General features: G+C 37.8%; 1 protein-coding gene across 1 annotated transcript in view; it reads left to right on the forward strand.

The window, feature by feature from the left end:
- PIK3C2G (phosphatidylinositol-4-phosphate 3-kinase catalytic subunit type 2 gamma) overlaps nucleotides 1-16,218 on the forward strand; it is a 210,224-nt gene that overhangs the window by 33,050 nt on the left and 160,956 nt on the right. Inside the window, exons 8-9 of the mRNA XM_030041510.2 lie at nucleotides 6,622-6,685; nucleotides 11,464-11,586. Coding sequence (XP_029897370.1) covers nucleotides 6,622-6,685; nucleotides 11,464-11,586 — 187 coding nt within the window. The remainder of the gene's footprint in view (nucleotides 1-6,621; nucleotides 6,686-11,463; nucleotides 11,587-16,218) is intronic.

Below are 16,218 nucleotides of genomic sequence, written 5' to 3' on the forward strand. Positions count from 1 at the left end.
GGCACTCAAAAAGCATCTGACTCTAAAGCTAACCTACCATGGACAAGCACTAAATGAGGTAGATTCCTCATTCAACTTTCATTATGTTCCATTTCATGCACTTAGATAAAGAAGCTGTTAACACTTTTTGTAATGTTTTTCATCAATGTGTTACAAAGTACTTTGCCAAGAACAGTAAATGCCACACCTGTCATTTAGCAGATGGAGGAAAACAGAGAGGTAGTGACTTGTTCAAGGTGAATATCTGATGCTTACTGAGGACCCATCTGGTTTCCTAAGAGCATGGCCCAAATCTCCATTCTGGTCCTTGCTATAGAGATCAAACCAATCATACAGTCTATACACACACTACTTATTGGCTGTTTTATTTCTTGTGATGTAAAGTATGTGGCCTTTTTTATTGCAAGGAGAATCTTCAGAGGGGATAGGGGATAAAAGATGTTGAGCTGCAAATCAACTATGGTCTGCAAAATTTCCTCTGATACTGTAGGGCAATAAATACTTTCTTTCTTCAACCACAAGCTCAGTAAATATTGAAAAAGTAAAAGCTTGAACTGTGTTGACAGGTAGGAGAAAACATTTTCCAGCAGTGATGACCCAGAAAGATCTGTGGTCAGGCCTTGTGCTCTCAATTGCATTTCTAACTTATCTGAGAAAAAAAGGGGTAATAGCTAAGTGACAAAAGTTTGCTGCCCATAATGTGCACAGGAGCTGCCTGTGATGATTTGCAGAAGGATTTTACAATGCTGAGTTGAGTGTGTGATAAAGTGGCAGATGAAATTTTGAGAAGATAAATGTAGATGGGAGGAAACGGTCTTAAATTCACACATGAAATCATAGGCTCTGAGTTGACTTTTACCACCAGGAATGAGTTCTTGGGGTTATAATCAATAGTTCTGAATGTCAGCTTGGTGCCCAGCAGCTGCAAAAAAGATTAAACAAATGTTGGGAATTATTATGAAAGAAATGAAAAAAACAAAAACCAATATTATCCCACAGTATCAGTGTAGGGTGTTCATTTATCTTGAATATGGCTGACAGTTCTGCTTCTCCCATTTCAAATATGATGTAATAGAACTTGAAAAAGTGAAGAGAAGGGCAGCAAGGATGCTCATAGGAATGAAATGCCTTCCATATGAGAAACAAATAAGTAACAATATTCTTCATCCTGATGAACAGATAATAGAAGATGGATATTTTATAGATGACAAGTATATGAAACTAGGAAGCACAGAGAATGTCTGCAGAAAAGGATCGTTTACTGTATCTTCCAATGCAGGATAAAGGGAGTATGAAGTGAAAGTAGCAGATTCAAAACAGACAAGAGGAGGTATTTCTTTGTGTAAGACCTAATTAAGTAATGTTTGCACACAGCCCGACTTACCCAGAACTGTGTCCAGATGGTTTCTGAATATCTCCAAGGAGGGAGACGCTACAACCTCTCTGGGCAATTTATGCCAGTACTCAGTCACCCTCAATACCTCCTGCGTTTCAGTTTGTGCCTGTTGCCTCTTGTCCTGTCGCCACTGAAGAGAGCTTGGCTCCCTCATCTTTGCACCCTCCCTTCAGTTGTTCATATACATCAAGAAGATCCCCCCTGAGCTTTCTCTTTTCTAGGCTAAACAGTCCCAGCTCCCAATCTTTCCCTGTAGGAGAGAGGCTCCAGTCCTTCCATCATCTTAGTGGCCCTTTGTTTGACACTTTCCAGTACATACATGTCTCTCGTACTGAGGAGCCCGGAACTGGACACAATATTCCAGGTGTGGCCTCACCAGTGCTGAGTAAGAGGGGAAGGATCTCCTCCCTCAACCTGCTGGTAATACTCCTCCTAATGCAGCCCAGGATACCTTTAGCCACCTTTAGCCTTTTTTGCTGCAAGGGCACATTGCTGATTCATGTTCAGCTTCCTATCCACGAGGACTGCCAGGTCCTTTTCTGTAAAGCTACTTCACGGACAGTCAGCCCGCAGCATGTACTGGTGCGTGGGGTTGTTATTCCCCAGGCACAGGACTTTTCGCTTCCTTTTCCTGAACTTCATGAGGTTCCTGTCAGCCCATTTCTCCAGCTGGTTGAGGTCTCTCTGGATGGGAGTATAACCTTTTGGTGTATCAGCCACTGATGTTAAACAGTACTGGACCCAGGACTGACCCCTGGGGTACATTGCTAGTTACCAGCCTCCAGCTTGATCACCACCCTCTGGGCCTAGCCATTGGGCCAGTTTTCAATCCACCTCACTGTCTGCTTGTTCAGCCCATAGTTCATTAGCTTCTCTATGAGGTTGTTATGGGTGATAGTGTCGTGTCAAAACCCTATGATTTCATCATGGAATGTTATCAGGTTGCTCAAGCACAACTTTCCCTTGGTGAATCCATTCTGACTACTCTCTATGACCTTCTTGTAGTTCATATGCCTGGAAATGGTTCTCAGGTTTAGTTGCTCCATCACCCTTCTAGGGTTCAAGTTGAGGTTGATCAGCCTCTAGTTCTCTGCACCTTCTTTCTTGCCCTTCTTGAAGATGGGAGTGACATTTGCTTTCCTCCAATCTTCAGACACCTCTTCCAGTCACCCTGTTTGTTCAAAGATTATCAAGAGTGGCCTCACAATGACATCAGCCAGTCCCCTCAGCATTCATATGTGCATCCATTGAGGGCCCATGGACATACGTATGTCCAGTTTAAGTATTCTCTAACCTGATTCTCATCTATTTCCTAGTTCATTCCAGGGACTGCTTCCTGGAGGCCATGTACATGAGACAGCACCACTCTAGGCTCCTTGCACATATGCAGTCTTCCAGTGTTGTGCTTAAGGCTTGCTCCAGGATATGCATTACATTCCATACCATAACGTGGAAGGTAATACCGCCATGACAGCCTGCCTCATGTTATGCTGGGTATTTTGAACTGGAAACCCCCCTTTTTAATGAATAAAAACCCTACGTGTCTTAGTAGCACTGTAGAGTTGGTGCTACACAGGATGCACAGCTGGTTCTATCTAACTGTGGCTTCTCCAAGTATTGTAAACACAAGCCTTCACACACTCCTTAACTTAGGGATCAAAAAATCACTCCCTGGAGCAAACTTTAGCAGTGTTCACATATTCTTTTTCCCCATTAGATGCAACTATTTGAGCTGAAAGCACTAGCACAATTATGTTGAGAAGGTACTTAGATTTGAAGCACCACCAAAATTATAAGGTGAGCCATACAGTGAAGAAAAGCCCTTTTTCTAGTAAGCGGTGCCACCCTCGTATTTTTTTGTGAGTAGGCCAGTCAGTAATATCATACCTAGTCATAACAGCCGTTTCTACCAGCACATGCGACATCTTTGTACTTATTCTGCACTGGAATGTATTTTTGCAACACGTCATAATTCCTCAATTCTATATCTAGCTAGGGCTGTAATAGAGATGGAGTAGATGGATGCAGTAGAATGGGCTCAACACAGTCTGTGCAAATCTGCCTGGCACCTAGGAAGGCCAGCAGATTAGTTTCCTATATTGCTGTGTCTTCACAGCTGTGAGTACTTAGATTAGCTAAATAAAATAATGCTTAGGGTTGTCTGCATGTACTGTAGTTACATTTCTGATTGTAGCACACAAACATTTGTGTTTTAGATAACATATGATTGAGATGCTCAGTCTGCTTAGATCCAGCAGAGAGGGAAAAAGAACTGTTTGAAGTTCTTGAGATGAATTAAAAAGAATGAACTGGAACCTTACCTCTGTAATAATAAGATTTGCTCTCACAGACAAATGTGAACAAATAAATCCGGCAGCCCCTGCATCGCTTCGCACACTGATTTTCATAGCTTGAAAACCAAACACAATGTAAATCAATGAGTGCATCAGAAGAACTACAGTCCATCGGCCCATAATCTCAGACGCTGAGGTGCCAGTAACTATAACATCATGGCTAGTCTGATCCATGCAGTTAAGCACAGCTTAGTTAGGCAGCATGGTGATAAACAGCATTTTAGAAAGGAAACCTAGCATTGCTCTGCAGTAGGTGCTGCTGCCAGGAAACTGAAAAATGAATGCTCTAAGTATATGCTGTATACTTGTCATCTTCCTCCCATTTAGACTAGCTCAGATGCAAGAGTGACTCTCTCAAATTGTTTGTACTTTCCTTTTTTATTTACTTTTCTTTTCAAAACTATTGTACCATGTTGCCTTGCTAAAAGCTCAAAAAATTTGCTCAATGTCAAAAAAACACTGAATGTTCATGGGTTGGTTAGCATTGCCACATTTATACACAGTTGTTGTTGTTTAACCCCAGCCAGCAACTAAGCACCGTTCACTCACCTCCCTCACAGTGGGATGGGGGAGAGAATCAGAAGGATAAAAGTGAGGAAGAACTCATGGGCTGACACGAAGACAGTTTAATAGGTAAAGCAAAAGCCGCGCACACAAGCAAAGCAAACCAAGGAATTCATTCCCCACTTCCCATGGGCAGGCAGGTGTTCAGCCATCTCCGGGAAAGCAGGGCTCCAGCACCCGTAACAGGGACTTGGGGAGACAAACGCCATCACTCTGAACATTTCCCCCTTCCTTGTTCTTCTCCCAGCTTTATACACTGAGCATGACGTCCTGTGGTCTGGAATATCCCTTGGTCAGTTGGGGTCAGCTGTCCCGGCTGTGTCCCCTCCCAACTCCTTGTGCCCCCCCAGCCTCCTCGCTGGTGGGGTGGGGTGAGGAGCAGAAAAGGCCTTGGCTCGGTGTGAGCACTGCTCAGTAGTAACGACAACGTCCCTGTGTTATCAACGCTCTTTTCAGCACAAATCCAAAACACAGCCCCATACTAGCTACTATGAAGAAAATCAACTCTATCCCAGCCAAAACCAGCACAACAGCTATCAGAGATTTTCAAGTATGAACTATGTCTGTGTGGTAACATATGAGTATTATTAGTTATCTAGCAGCCAAAGATTCAGGATAGCATTAGTAGAGGTATTTTGATCATTGTTACAAGTTGCTGGATTTGTTTCCTATTCATTATGTAAAATTATGGCTACTTTATACAGAAAATTCTCTAGGGTAGAATAAACTGATGGAAAATATGTTAATTTTTTGAACTAGTGTTATAACTTACAAAATTATTCTGAAACCTGCATTTAGGACAAGCATGCTGATAAATATGCTTACCTGTATGCAACAAGGCAAGCTCATATGTCCAGAACTACTTTTGAGCTGGGTAATGCTATGAAAAAGATGTTATGCCTGGAGACTTGGTCAAAGCCAGAGCAACAACTTGTATTAGCTGTGATTTAACAGGATTACAGGAGGAATTGCCAGACAGCTACTCAACACACAAACTGCCTGGCTAGATAAGACTAGTGCGGATTGGAAATAAAAAGCTGTAAAGGCAAACCCATCTGTAGGAGGAGTTGAATAGTAGGCATCTACAGGAAAATGCACTCTGGTATTACCACAGGGAAGGCCGCCCAACATTTCTCTATTCTGTATGATGATTTCAGTGCAATGACTCTCTTTCCTTCTCTTGCCTTACAACATATATAATGAAAGTCTAACCACGTACCATGAAACCTGTACTTTGGACCGTAGTTGCAATGCTAATCTCTGATTGCTCAGTTAGCCCAACTAAGATACGTGAGGACACACACAATTTCTCTGTAAACAATAGTCCATTTGCTTTGAAGCAATCAAGACTTTTGCGACTTACAGCTACCAGACTGCAATGAGGGGAAAATTCCTTCTAAGCCTTCTGAAGAGAGAGAACCCTAATACAAAGGGTTGGTGGGAAATATAAAAGGAAGAAAAAGTCAAGGATAAAGTGACAGAGTAAAACAAATAAACACTGAATATAAGTTGCAATTTCCACTTTTCCATAAAAGCACATGCAAACCCTAACTACCACTGAGGACCACCAAGGCAATAATGTGTCCATTTTACCAATCAGTAGGCTAGGCAGGGTGTGGAAATGGGAATTAAGGTTTCTGTACCCTTTCCTGAAGATTTGACCCTACAGAGGTGGCCTTCAAAGGAAAAGGAAAGTGTATTCCTGTGTGTAACAACCTTAGCCATGGTCTCATAGGCACCTTTTTTGTTTTGTTCTAGCAGGCAAATAAATGACAGCTAGAATTTCACTGTGCTTGAAACACAGAAAATTACACAAATGCTTTTTAAAAGCAAAACTCTGATTCTGGTTATCTGTCGGGGAGAGCACTTGGAGCCTGTGGTTCTAAAATGGTGAGGTTTACAGCTGAAGCATCAGTCCTGGAGTTCAATGTAGAGAGGTGTATAGTCCTGTTCATAATTCTAATTCATTTAGTGAAATTTGCTAAGGCACAGCAATCTGCCTGTATAAACTTCATGGTAACTTCTGTAGCATGACAAAGGCATGGGACTATAGTGGTGTATGTCTATCTACAAAAGTAAAACAAATTCACACCTTGGGACTACCAAAAAACCATGGAGATCCAGGCCTAATTACACGACATCTACATAAACACTTGTCCTTATTTTATACCAACATAAAATCACTGTCAATTAACTATTCCAAATTTATGGGGGGGGGGGGGGGGGGGGGGGGGGGGGGAAGGCAAACCTGTTCTCTTTATCCAGTTGTTATTAACTTGATATTGTTTTCTTTTTTCTGATTTCCAGACAGAACCTTGTCTCGGTTATTATGAAATATAGAGGTCAAGTGGAATATCTATTGCAAAATGAGGTATTTGTTCTCTGTTTGTTATACCAGAAAAGCATTAACTTCTATGTCAAAGGTATTTAATTATTGAACTCTCTCAAATGCAATTAAGGAAGACTTTTAATTAAGGCTGTTTAACCTGACTTTGAAAGGATATAAATTCTTTTAACAAAATATGGCTTGAGATTAGGAAGAAAGTGCTACAAAATTAAAATATCAAAGGTGACTGTTTGTAAGTGTCAAGGAACCTCTAAATAAAACCAGGATTATTTGGGTTGGCAGTATAATATTTGGAATTAGTAGAGGTATAATACACTGTACATATCTGCAAAATTTGTCCCTGATTTTGCAAACCCACAAGCCAAATGTTTATATATTTAGGATATATATTTAAGCATGAGATAGTTTGCAGGATTAGGTTTAGGCAGCAAAAACTCATAAGAGCCTTATTTTAAAGTATAGTGGGCTGCCAATTCAATGTTACATGTTTGAAGGAAAAATCTCTTAGGAAATCTCTGCTAACTAATGTTTTAAGGACAAAAGTCTAAAGGACAAATGCATATTTGAGTGATAGCTTGGAAGAAACCAAATGGCTATTTAATCTGGGTTTGAGGTTGTCATGCTAACTGACTTTCTAGGGTTTGGAACTGGAAAGAAAATGAAGTAAATTAGTAAAATCAAAGAATACTGCTTTAGTGTGGAGATATTCCAGTGCATCCCTTCTGGAGTTATAACATTATGCTGAAGTATGGATTTCTTTGAAATATATGTTAAAAAATAAAATTCTTATTTTGTTTCAGAAAACTGTCACCTGTATTCAAGTCCAGATTTTAATCTTTGTGTATGTTCTTGATACATGGGTATTTCTATATTCTATTGTATATATTATATTGTACATTGTTGTGTAAATCTTGGACACTTTTCTTTTGCAAAATGCGTACAAATTTTAAAGCTGTTGAACTGTGCCTAGCTACAAAGTAAAGCTCTGCTTTTGATACTGTGTAAATATTCACTGAACTTTCCTTTGTAAGCAACTTCTCAAAGGGGACTATTTAGTGTATAAAATGTGATGCAGTCATAACCATTTGGGAAATTGAGGTCCCCAAGCTCAAATGTGCATATATATTTCTTTACTGAAGTAGACCCATCAGTGTAGTTATTCACATTCACTTGAAATTTTAGGGCCTAAAGTAGAGAAGATTCCAAATTCAAAGAAAGCTATAATCTCAACATTAATGAGGCATTACAATCCACCCTCCGCAACTGCTGCTCTGTAGATATTCCTCAGACCTATAATGAAGCACTCTTAAATTTGTTTTTGCTAAAGATTTTTACCTTGAGTAAGCAATTACTTGAGATCATTAAGTTTTTATAAAGGGAAGACAGGACTTTTTTCAAATATTCATGCTATGCAACAAATATGCATGTGTTACTCTAGTGCTAAAATTCTCCAAAGTTTATTTTTTTTAATAAGGTCTTGCCTACACAGGGACACTCAATAAAGTTCATATGAGTTACTTAAAAGAGCAGGATTGCAAGTTAATGACATAGGTCAGATCACCAAGCAGATGTTTTCATTCAGAGGCGTCAAATTGTATATCAAACCTATAATAATTAAAACTAGTGTTACTGCTTTAATAAGTGGCTTGAAAAATTATGGAGCTATAATGTAATAAGTTATAGTCATAAATACATAGTAAAGAAAGCAAAAAATGAGAACCCTTTACTTGTTCTTTGAATCCTTGTTTACTTATTTTCTTTAGCATCTGATTAGATTCCTTTAAGAAAGTTTAAAATTGGGGTCTTAATAACTGCCTCCTATCCCAAGGTTACATGGGATCACACTCACATCACTGGGAGGGTTGTTACCCTTCTGACTCACCACAATCCACCCTCAGCACAGGCTGAACTTTAAGCCACTGGGATTTACTCACATATACTAAGTTAAGTACACACATACCTGCTTGAATTCTGTATTCAGCTGGAACTTCCTTAAGCATTCAGTTTTAATCAGACAGGTCTTGTGAGTCTCAGTTAAAAAAAGATCAATTATTTTTTTGCACATTTATCTACCTACTTCCAAATTCACTTGTTCAAGGATGTCTGTTAAAAAGCCTTGGAGATACCAATACTTCTGACTTATGTGACAAGCCCACTATCATTATTAGTAGTAATGGTCGATAAATGGAAAATGCATTTTATGATGGATAATGCCTCTATAAAACGAAAATGAAAAAAAAAAATTTTAGGATATTTGGCACAAGATGGGAATGGGATTGGTGCTGTTTGGGTTGAAATGTAAAGAGTATTCCCGGAGAATGTGTGCAGTCAGACAACTAGCCATTTTGATTGCCCTAATAATCACTTGACATGCACTTCATTTTTAAATCTATTCAGAATGTACTATTTATATAGAGAGAAAACTTTGTAAATTTTTAATACAGAGTGTAGAAGTTCTAGAATGAAGTAGCATTTTTTAATCGTGTAAATAATTTAAACACCAAAATATCCTTCAAAGGTTCTGCTAGTATTTAAATATGTAGAGGGAAAAAACCCATATACAAGATGTTGACTATAATTCTTTTGGACTTTTAGAAAATGTAAAACTTCTGTAACAAATTAATATCTGTCTTCCCTTCTTTGGGACAAAAATCAATGTCATATGTTTACATAAGGAAAATGAAATCTCTTTACATGATAATATCCAAAAAGAGAAATAGTGTGAAAGAAGTCATCATTCATAGTATAAAATATTACACAATTTTTTTATATGCTTGCTCTCCTTGATCTGCAATCTGCTCCTTAGAAGTAGCTACCATATAAACAAAGTCTATGGTAGAGTAGCTTCTATAAAATATTAAGTACTTTGTTAATTTATTTCTAAATGGAATAGTATATTATACAGAAATGGATACATTCCTCAAGATACCCAACTCTCTTTGTGGAACAGCATATATATGTACATACAAAATATATAAACTGTTGGGTTTTTTGGCTTTGGTTGGAGTTTTTTTGTGTGGCTTTTTTTTTTTTTTCTGTCCAGCATATAGGTGTTTCTCTACTCAAGGATTACTCTTGTGTATGTCTATTGCTCATGTACTCCTCAGAAATTGCCCTGCATGAATGTGTCTTTATAGACATAAAATCCCTCATTCTAATAATCCATATCCACTTGTGAAGAAGAAAAATGCTCAATTAAAATGTACTTAAATGCTAAATTAGAATTATATTTAATTTTTAATTACAAGCTATATATAGTAATTAAAAATATATATGTATGTATATGTGTGTGTGTATACATATATATGCATTTCTTTAACAACTGCACAGTAAACCAGCATGTATAATGCTTTGGTTTGTCAGTGTTATACATGGTAAGAAAGCCATGACATTTTTACAGGTTTCTACTTCTGCTGGCAATGTATGTGTGCATGGAGAGTAAATCCTGCAAGAGTTCAATTTAAAAATCTAAGTGGTAGGAAAGAAATATGAAAGAAAGGAAATGCCCTCCTTATAAATTGGCAGAAGAGTGAATCAACTTCAGACCAAAGGAGGGTCTAAAGTTCTCAAGAGATCAGTCAGCCATAGCCTTTTTCTCTCCAGAACCTCTAGTACGAAAACGTGTTGCTGTCTTTAATTACTAAAAAAAAAAACCCCAACAACTTATATTTAAAAGAATTCTGAGCACCAAATATTTGAGGATATTTTATGTAATTCATTCCTCCTTTAGTTCTGCTCAAGGCAGGTAAAGTGGAATTAGTAACCTCAATATATTTTTACGTTTATTTGTATTAATGACAGGTAGTAACCTTCTCAGTACAGTCTGCATATAGACCTTAAGCTTGAAGATAGAAAGTTCATCTTGCTACAATTTTTCTTTTTCAGGCATTAAAAGGATTAGTTAGAGAAATGGCTTTATCAGTACATAGACATTCTGTAGCGCACTAAAAGGAACGTTTATCAATGCAGAAACATGGAGAATATTTACAGGAGAGCTTCTACTTGTTCAGAGAATGTATTTTAAGGTTTAATGAAGTGATCAAACTATGCAGTAGTATGAATTTTTATTTATTTATTTATTTTCCTGAACACAGAGTACTTGATATTTGAAGATTGCATTTGCCTTCCTTTGGGATCCAAATTTTTTTTCTTGAATTCCCCAAAGTAATCCTGAGATTATTAACCTAGAGATTTTTTTCATATGGTAATATTTAAAGATCTAAATTTATTATCAATAAGATTTAATAATTTGAACTATATATAAATTTTGTAGAAAAGCTAGTTGCAGAAGTATTCAGTCCACAGGTGTCAGATTATACAGCCTCCCACACAGTCACTATTTTTAAGAAGAACATGGCTGTCTGCCAGCTCTCACAGAGATGGGTAGGAGACAATAGTAGGGATAAATTCACAGTATCATAAAAACCTCAGAAGGTTTGTGAGTCATTTGGGTTCAGGTTTCCTCAGAAGTTTCTTTACAGTGCTTCTCTGCTCGGGAAGTTCAGACAAACCAATGTTTTGCCTCAAAATCAGTCTTAGATACCAAATTTGTTGCATATTTCAACAAGGCACATTTTGTGGTAGATAACTGGACTTCAACAAAAATTATGCTATCCTTAGGAAACTACTGGTTACTAGCGATTTCAACATAGCCAGACTAATGCATGATGTGTTTGAATTTTGCGTGAGCAGATATGATTTTCTACGTTTTCACTGGCATGAAGTTTATGGTAAGGTGTTCCTGATAAATGGTATGTGTCTACTGTTTGCTTTTTTTAATTTTCTTTCTTTGCTATCAACAGCATAAGGTTGATAATGTGATTGAAGTAGCTAAAGCAATCTGCAGTGTCCTCTGTTTTGTGGAAACCAGAGACATTACTGACGCAGTCAAGAAACTCCGTGCAGTGCCATTGGCAAAAGCACAGGTAAAAGATGCAAGTTGATGTGCTATTTTTCTCTTTAAAACTGGATCTTGAATGGGTATCACTAATTTTCTGATTGACCAATGTCTTACTACATATATCTTACTGCATATTTTCTCTCTGACAAGCATTAGGTAGAGGCACTATAAAAAAAGAAAAGATTGTTGACAATGTGTAATAGAGGAGCAACAGAGGATTTGTCCTGTGTTTAACTGTAACTGATATGCTCTGGTTGTTCTTTCTTATTCCCACCAAACATACAAATCTCTCCTTTGCCACATCACCTATTGATCAAGTCATGCAATTTCAAAGTACTTGATTTTTATATATTTAACATAGGTTGTTAACAATAAAAAAATACATTCCTTCTGTAAATGTCACTTAAATGATGAGTTTTTCAGATAGAAATGTCACTGCTATTTATGCAGAGAAGGACCAGCATCATATAGTCCTGATTTTAGTTGGAATACTCAGAATACTGAAGTGGGTTTTCCAGGGGACACTGTATAATTGTGAACTGGGAATTCAGAGGGCAGTATCTGTTCTCAGTTTTGTCATCAGCCACTTTGGTATGATCTCGGACAAGTCGCTATGGCGTATTTACAGAAGTTCTAGGCATCCAAATATTCTTTTGAAGTCAGCATCTTGGAAATATAGGTGCTCTTCAAATTTGAAAATCAAGCCATGAATCACTTGGATTTAGTCTAGTGTAACCTTAAGTCACGCTATTTCTTTCCCACCATAATGAAATACCCTCTTCACACTTTTTAAAAAAGTTTAATAAGTTACTAAGGATTTTTTTTTTTTTTCTTTCCTTGTATGGTCTCTGTCTTGTCATTCTTTCTCACAGCAAATATTGTTTAGAAAAACATGCCAAACTGGGCAAGGTGCTTGTTTTCTCAGACGGTTACCTGCTTACAAAACTTTTATTCTTTCTCTTTATTATTTTGGTTTTTTTGGTTTTTTTAGCCCATAGCTTGTGATATGTGTAAGAACACCTAGGACAGGAAAGTAAACAATGGGATAACAAGTGTTAACTGAGTTAACTAGTGAGTGTTAATTAGAAACATGTCTAGCTACATAAGTGGAATTTATTTAATTATGCCTGATACGCAGTTTGAGGTCCCAAATATAAGACTGGTGAAAGCTAGCGTAATTCTTTTTATAACATTTCTTGTGTCATAGGAGTGATATATAGCAAATTAATTATATACTGTCATCCGTATACACTTACTCTTGACAGGTTCAAACCCTCAAATAATCATCTTACAGGGGTAAACCTCTTCCTGAGGTGAAAAGACTCATTGAAGAGCAGAAAGTATGTTAGTTGAAGAGGCTCCAGAGAGGTTCAGAAAACCTCTTTTCTTAAATCTCTGCATTCTTAGCCTCTTTTTATTCCTCTTAGATGGGGTGGGAGGAATAGCTTCAAACTTAGGTAAGGTGCAGGACCCAAGCAAATCAACCCTAGAACATCAGTGTAGCTCTCTGCAGGTCTGGGTTGTAAGTAAATCCCTGCACCGTGTTTCTGGAACAGAGGACACTAGAGATCACAGAGCAGGCATTGCTGCATGGCCCTGGGCAGAAACAGCTGTGGCCTTCTGGAGTTAGTTATATGGGTGCTGTCTCTCTGAAGGTTGGCAAGTATTGTTAAGGACCAAGCTGCAAGAAACAACATAGCTCTAGGGTTTTTTGTTGTTGCTCAGAGCTGACCTGGCTGATTCACTTAAGCACCTTCTCTTTCTTCCCTTCTAGGTCATGACTCACTGTAAATCTTGTTTCTATAGCATCCTAAATCTTTCCATGTCCACTTCAGCATCAATTATTAGAAGTCACTATTCTGGGTAAATTCCAGTATAAATGAGTCTGTGACAGCACACATTTTATCTGGCATGTTGTTGACTTAAATGGAAATAACTTTTCTTAAATGGTGATAATCTTATTCCTGTATATTAGAGGGCAAATACAGTAGACAATGAGATAAAAGTCATAACAAGGGATTCACGTGCTCTGCTTTTCAGTTAAACCCCAGGCTGTCCTGAGAGGCATCAGGAAGATCAGCATCTTCCCCTTGAGCAAAGTATTTTGTCAACCCAGAATCTTTCTTGAGATAGGTAAAGAGCTTGGTCCAGTAAAAAGATAGGGAGGACAGTAACAGAACATGTTCTCCTTTAGGAAGGAATTAGAGCAGAAGAAATGCATTGGGAATAATTTCTTAAAAGATTTCTTTTGGAGTTAAGAAAAATTTATTATATTTTCTCTTTGAGTGTTCAGGCCAGCTCTGTGAACCCAACATGTAAACTGCCTTCTACGACTGGCTTATATTTACTGAGTATCCCTGAGTCCATTTTCAGTCCCATCCTCTCTGAATTCCGGCAGAGAGATAGATATAGTGGTCAAATAGTGAAATCCGTTCCTATTAGTGTGGCCTGTCCTGAGCAATCAGAAAACCCTAAATGTCATGCCATGAAGAACAAGATAACGGGATAAAACCAAAAGAGTACAGGTCATCTTTTTCAAGTCTGAGGTTTCCGTGATGGTCATGTTTGCTTCTGCTGCTCTTCTGAGTCACTGGCATGCAAATACTGTTTTTATTTTAGAGATTAAGTGATTGTTACAAGGCAAATAATTGAATTATGAGCTGATCTATCCCATTGTAAAAAAAAAACCAAACAAAAAACCCCCCAAAAAATAACAAACAAACAAAAAATAACAAACAAGCAAACAAAAAAAACCTGCTCCAAGTGTTCCCAGCTTACCATGTCTCATTCTCCAGCAAGAGTCCAATTTCCAATTACACTGTGTCCAATATATACAGGTTCTGCTGAACCAACTTCCATGTACTTCCTCGTACAGAGGAAGTAATACGCTTTTCTTTTTCTCTTTTACCTATTTAAATTATAAGCTCTTCAAAGTAAGGAATGCCTCTCCTTATCTATATGTACAGTCTCCAGCACAGTAGAGTGCTGGTCCTGGCTGTAATCTCCAGAGGCTAAAAATGATAAGTGGTGGTGATAATGATGGTGTTTGCTCATCTGTAATGAGTGAAATGATACTGTTCCTGAATAACCTCTTCTGAATGTTAAAAAGATTCTGTCCTGACTGAATATTTTATCACTAGTCTTAAAATATTTTTCTGTCCTAATATTCACATAAGAAGCTGCTCCACATTTCTCCTGGAGACTACTGACTAAATTGTTACTCATTTTTTAAAGTTTTTAAGTTACTGAGGTTTTGTTCCCTTAACATTCCCTTTCAGGTGTGGTTAGCTGAACTGGTTGTCTGTCCCTTGAAGCCTTCCTGTAAAGGCTGTCTATGACCTTGACTAACACCCCTCTTCCCCTTAGTGCCTCCTTGGTGAAGCAGACCTGACTAACAACTGACTTCAAACAAATGGAGGAAAAAAAAAAAGAAAGTAAAAAAACCCCAACTGTTCCTGCACCAGCAAATGCCATTGCTGCTGCTTGCTTTTTACTCCTTTGAGAAATAAGTGCTAGGACAGTCGATTAGACTTCAGCAATCTAGAAAAGCTTCAGTTTTGATTTTATGAAGAGCTTCATCTTTCTCAGCAGCAACTGAACTATAAATGTCATAAAACCAGTAAAAAATATTTCTGCATGTTCTGTAACTCGAACGTTGTTCCATTTTATGAAAATAGAAATTACGCAACTACCTCATGTATAGGATAGTATATAAATATAACAAATCAGATTTTATCTGCTTATCAATATTTATACAAAGACAATGGACAAGCTATCCTATCTGTATCAACATATGTAGCCAAAATTAGTACTCAGCCGTTGGACGTTTGATGGAATACCAACTCCTCCAAACCTTTTTTGAGTTAAACTCATTCTGAAGTGTAAGGGCATTTTATGTGAATTCTGGGTACCGACAAAATGATTAAATCCTGCAATATTAGCATATCTTGTCAGTCTGCTTGAATTGTTTCTATTATGTTCATCAGCATAGTACCCCCAAGACTTTTTGTTAGGTAGGAAGGGCTCTTTTCAGACAAGCAGGTAACTTGTACCACAAGTAAAATGAAATTTTTGAGGCTACCTGTTACATCTCAAGTGCTGCAGCATTACACATAGGGTAAGGCAGAAATGCCAGAAAAAAGGTTCTAATTGCTTTTTCACCATGGTTTCCTGATGTTTTAGTGTAATGTATGGTTGTGGTTTTGTGTGGAATACCTTTTAACGCATCCATTTGGCAAGCTCCACGTGCACGTGATGCCTCAGGGATATTACTGCTTACTTTTTCCAATGTAAATTACATAGGGTGCCAGTATATGTTTGTGTATACATGCCTGTACACGTGTGCTTGCATACTTAAAAAAAAAAAAAAATCTCAATGTGCTTCTATTTAATTCTGGTTTTATGAAAAAAAAAAAAAAAACAAAAACAAAGAAACTTACTTCCAATCTTCTGTGTTTAATTAAACTGTATTTATTACCTCCTTACTGCCTCCTCACTGCCAGTACTGTGCACTGCTGTACTGTGGTGAAGAGATTATGAAAGCAACTGGCACCAGGGATAGTTTCTTCTTAACTGATTGCATCTCCTTATAAGTTTGATTCATTCAGTCTCTAACCAACCTAACCCTGGGATTTTAAAATCCGTTCAGGGAAAACTC

Source organism: Aquila chrysaetos, chromosome 17, assembly GCF_900496995.4.
Source record: "Aquila chrysaetos chrysaetos chromosome 17, bAquChr1.4, whole genome shotgun sequence".
NCBI classification, from domain to species: domain Eukaryota; kingdom Metazoa; phylum Chordata; class Aves; order Accipitriformes; family Accipitridae; genus Aquila; species Aquila chrysaetos.